Source organism: Saccostrea cucullata, unplaced genomic scaffold (genome assembly GCF_032062105.1).
Source record: "Saccostrea cucullata isolate Sc308-1 unplaced genomic scaffold, CSIRO_AGI_Scuc_v1 ctg2152, whole genome shotgun sequence".
Lineage (NCBI taxonomy): Eukaryota > Metazoa > Mollusca > Bivalvia > Ostreida > Ostreidae > Saccostrea > Saccostrea cuccullata.
Window position 1 is genome coordinate 52472 of NW_026938940.1, and position 4510 is coordinate 56981.

The following is a 4510-nucleotide window of genomic DNA, read 5'->3' on the forward strand; positions in this document are numbered from 1 at the left end:
CTTAAGCTGTCAATTATCATTTTGAAAAGAATAATTTCATTCTTTTAACTTTTAAAATTTGATCATTTTTGTATATCTTTATATGGAACTTTTTATATGAAATTTAAAAATGGCTACAACCACACAGCCCCCTTAAATCAAACTGTAAGTTGTAATACACTTACCTTGTCAATGGTCATTTGCAAAATTGTTTTGTTAAAACATTCTGATTGATCACAAACGTACTCTAAAGTTGGGAACGAGTTTCTGATTGACAATATCTCCATATAGCGTTTTAGAGAACAAGCTTTCTATCAAACCTTCGGAATTCAAATGGATACAATTTACGGTCCTTTATCAGAAGACTTTGTTTTGTATTTATACGAATTAGAATTTACTCAAAATTAAAAAAAACTTGCTGTCAATTTAAACCCAGCATTTAGAGATAATGTATATCGATGACGTATTAACAATTGACAATAGTTGATTCCATTTATATGTCGACTCGATATACATGTACCCTACGAAATAAAGGATAGTGCAAAGTCTGACACAACTGTTTTATATATGGATATTTTACTAAAAAGCATTTATTTATATTACTTACTTACATGTAACAAACAAATTATTTATAAAAATCGATGGCTCAACTTTTCTTACGTCAACTCCCCTAATTTATTTAGAAATATACCTTTATAATCTGCTTTAATCTTGTCTGAAATTGGCTACGATCAATTCATTGAAAGAGTTCTAAGATTTTTTAATTTTAACTTTTGTAAAACAATATTAACGACAGAGGTCTTAGTACTATATATGTTGAATATTTTTAATCAGGTGGTACCAAAAAGATTTTATTTGTATTGCATGAAAACTGGAAACAAGTTTTTTTTTAATCAATTCCTTACTTGGTGAAGGTCAGTAGGTACAAGATAGTCACGCGTGGTCTAAACATAATCAGTTTGAATCTATATAGAAAAAAAGAAGGAAATAGGAACGTGTAAATTAGGCAACTGACCTCTTGGCATCGGCCCATGAATCGTCCTAGAGAGATAAGATACCGACCTATTATATAATAGAGTCTACTCCTAGTATACCTTAGGTCATTTCTAGACTTCAGAGAAGGTATGGATTTTAATTTATTTGTAATAAGTCATGTTTATATTTTTTTCTGGATTGTTTCATTAGAAAATATTTCTACTTACTTGTAAACTCAATCGATTGATTGATTGTATGTAGTTTAACGTCCCTCTCGAGAATAATCTCAATCGTAGATAATGCTGAAAGAATTTGATAATAAATATATTTTTTCGGACTACACTTTAAAATTTTAAAATTATCACGAGAAAAAGGCTATACGAGTACATGTAGTTTTTTAAGACTAAAAGTAATAAATATGAATTTTTTTTATTGAATTTTCGTTAAAATACTCAGTAATTATTTAACACTTGCAAGTATATATTCCAAATGCATAAATAACGTTAAAGAAAACAAACAAATTTTACTTAATATTTGATTTATGTTACAGTAAATAAGCAAGTCATACATTTTTTTTATTTTCTTTTTTTAAGACCAAGATAGCTGGAATTATTACAAGTTCAAACTTCTATCTTCTATCTATCATTCCAAACCATAAAAGATACTGGATTTTGAAATCGCAACTCTAAGCCTTATTTTGAACTCTTTCTAGCTTAATAACTGAGACAAAATGCTGTGAACTATGTTTTTTTCGATTACAGAATCAGTTGTACATTGTACTTGAGCGAGAAAACATGAAGGTCGTACTTTTCCTCCTGTGTCTGCTCCCTTACGTGTTTACTGCCCCATCTGAAGTTGACAAGAGATGGCTCGTCAATGGTAAACATTAAATGTTATATATTTTTATCCATTGAATATTATCTCCTTTATTAAAAAAAACATTTTCATTTATTAGTCAGTGAACACAGCTATGCATACATGTATCACCACCGATTTCTGAGTAGGTAGTGGCTCTTCCATCAACGCAACATACAATGGCAAAAATAACAACAATAAAATTGTTCACCTCCTTAATAATTTAACAAATGGATACCTCTACCGGTAAAAATATAGATAATAAAACGAGCGTTAGTACAGGAATTAACATTACAGCCTTTGCAGGGAAAATTAACAACCTGCGGGGTTTTTTTTGTTTTTTTTTTGTCAACAGCTGTATTATTTATTCCCTTACTTTCAACCAAAGAAAGCATTTTATTGTTTAACTATTTGTACTTAAAATTGCCTATACACTGTATTAGTAAAGGGAAAAAAATCTTCGATTTTAAAATTAAAGTATACATGTGCACAAATAATTTTGTCTATGAATATATCGCTAAATATTTAAAATAATTCATGTATTTTTTAATATAAAAAGTACTTAAACAATCAATTTCAAATCAATTTAAAATGCATTTTCTGTGTCCTAGAAAGAGTCCTTGCTCCAAAATTCAAACAATATCTGTTTGCACAAATACTTGCCGCAAAATGGTTGATGGCAAATGATGCAAAATTGTTTTGAATGGTTACCGTCCACATAAATTTGCAAATAATTTGAAATTTGAAAAAAAACACGCCAGCAACGAATTCAACGATATACGGTGAGAGTATAGTAAGATGTATTTTATTTTTCAGTCAACCATGTAGTTGACCAGCTTAAACACCTCGTCACCCCCGACATGGAACAAAGTGCCTGTGAAACACTCTGCAAAAGCGTCGTTGCTGGCATCGGTAGCCTCGTTTGCGGCACTGCTTGTTCAACGTAAGTTTTGCTAATTAAAAGCTTCTAAATAATTTTAATTCCATAAATTCTTTTTTTATACAAAGAACAGTACCAGCGCTAAATAGCAAATTATTCATAAACCCAACTCTTGAAAAAAGGGGGGTTGACGATATTTTCCATTGAAATTGGAGTTTAAAGCATCACCATATTTTGAAATAGTTTTGGATATGATTAAATGTTCGTTATATTTTTTCTTATGTTTTAGGCAAATAAATAAAACATAAATATATCAGTAAAATATAATGTTTCATTTGTAAATCGCTTTGAAATTGGTGAAAAATAAGCATTTTTGTCGTTTTTTGTCAATAAACATCTGTCCCCCCCCCCCCCCCCCCCCCCCCCCCCCCCGTGACACACAAAAAGCTTTATTATAAATTTGTGAAATAACAGTCCATATTCTTGTAAAAAGGAATTTTTGTGTCACGGGCGGGAGGGGGGGGGGGAGATGTTTTGTAAATATTTTCCGTTTCCCGTTGATTTCTATAGTGAAAAACACAAGTTTCACCAAAATTTTAGAGTTGTCTCTCTTTGTTTTCCCAAATAAGTAATGTTTTATGAAAATCCTTATTATTAAATGTCACTAAATATGTATAAAAAAAAAAAAAAAAAAAAAAAAAAAAAAAAAATCCAAGACATTTTTATTTTCAAAACAAATTCAATTTCCAATCTTTTATTTTACCCACACTTTAAGTTAAACCGTTTCATTAAAATATTGAAACGTTCTATGTTAGTTGTAATATCAATGTAAATTAATGTACAGTTAATTGTTTTATAACTTAAACAAACTCCAAGGGAGTTGTGAGGTAAAAAAAATGTTGCTACCTAAAGAGATCTTGTGATAAGGAAAATACTTTAATTTGAAAGCTAAAAGCCCTAGCATGCATAACTCGAACGTCCTTATCAAGATTAACGATTTTTTCCCTCAAGAAAACATCAAATTCAAAGATCAAAATTCCACACCCAAAGATAGGTTCATGTATTGTCACAAGAATAATTAAAATAAGAATTAAGAAAACCATGCTTCCAACAGCTCAAAGTTTTAGGGCAAAGTAAAAAATTTGCAGAAAGGCAAATAAACAGACCAAATATTAAATGGTTCTGAATTTCCTACAATCATATTGAAAATAAATTTTTATTTTCTTTTGCAGACTCATTTCATCTCTGAATGGTTGAATAAAATAAATGAAAAAATGATGTTTTTGATTGTTTTTCTAATTATAATTGAAGACTGGTACGAAGATGTTTGAGCCTGCTATTTAGGGCTTGTAAAATGACCAAAAGAGACTTGTTTAAAATTGTATCTTAAAGATATCATTCTATCTAAATGAAATATACGGTATGAAGATAACGAATAATGTTCGAGCTCAAAAGTCCATAAAACAATACAGAATAGGAGCGAAGCAAAGATGGACCTCCAAAACATCAGAGGTGGGATCAGGTGCCATGGTGGAATGAACATCCTCTGCCGACAGGTCACACTCGCCGTGTGCTGCTTGTCATGATCGCGAATAACGGGGAAATATTTTGTCAATTCAGTGTGTAAATAATGGCCTAACAATTAGTATAAAAACGTAAGTCAGCATTTGACTCAATGATAAATTGTATTTGAGGACAAGATCATTGAATCGACCATAGATTTTACGAGACTGCTGATATTCTTGTTTCATCAACTTGCTTGTCAATGATAATATACCTCGTTTTAGAAATTCTTCGTAGATCTACGTAGATCGTGCATTT

At 30.4% G+C, this 4510-nt stretch overlaps 1 protein-coding gene across 1 annotated transcript; it reads left to right on the forward strand.

The window, feature by feature from the left end:
* Positions 1–1005: 1005 nt before the first annotated feature.
* LOC134251926 (uncharacterized) lies at positions 1006–3967 on the forward strand. The gene is made up of 4 exons (XM_062734347.1): positions 1006–1101; positions 1716–1833; positions 2626–2752; positions 3922–3967. Exons 2-4 carry the CDS (start codon positions 1749–1751, stop codon positions 3944–3946), a joined length of 237 nt encoding a protein of 78 aa, XP_062590331.1. The 5' UTR covers positions 1006–1101; positions 1716–1748; the 3' UTR covers positions 3947–3967.
* The last annotated feature ends 543 nt before the right edge of the window (positions 3968–4510 follow it).

Coding starts and splice junctions, on each gene's coding strand:
- LOC134251926 (XM_062734347.1), top strand. CDS start 1,749: ATGAAGGTCGTACTTTTCCTCCTGTGTCTGCTCCCTTACGTGTTTACT. Junction 1,834..2,625: donor CAAGAGATGGCTCGTCAATG/GTAAACATTAAA, acceptor TTTATTTTTCAG/TCAACCATGTAGTTGACCAG. Junction 2,753..3,921: donor TGCGGCACTGCTTGTTCAAC/GTAAGTTTTGCT, acceptor TTTCTTTTGCAG/ACTCATTTCATCTCTGAATG.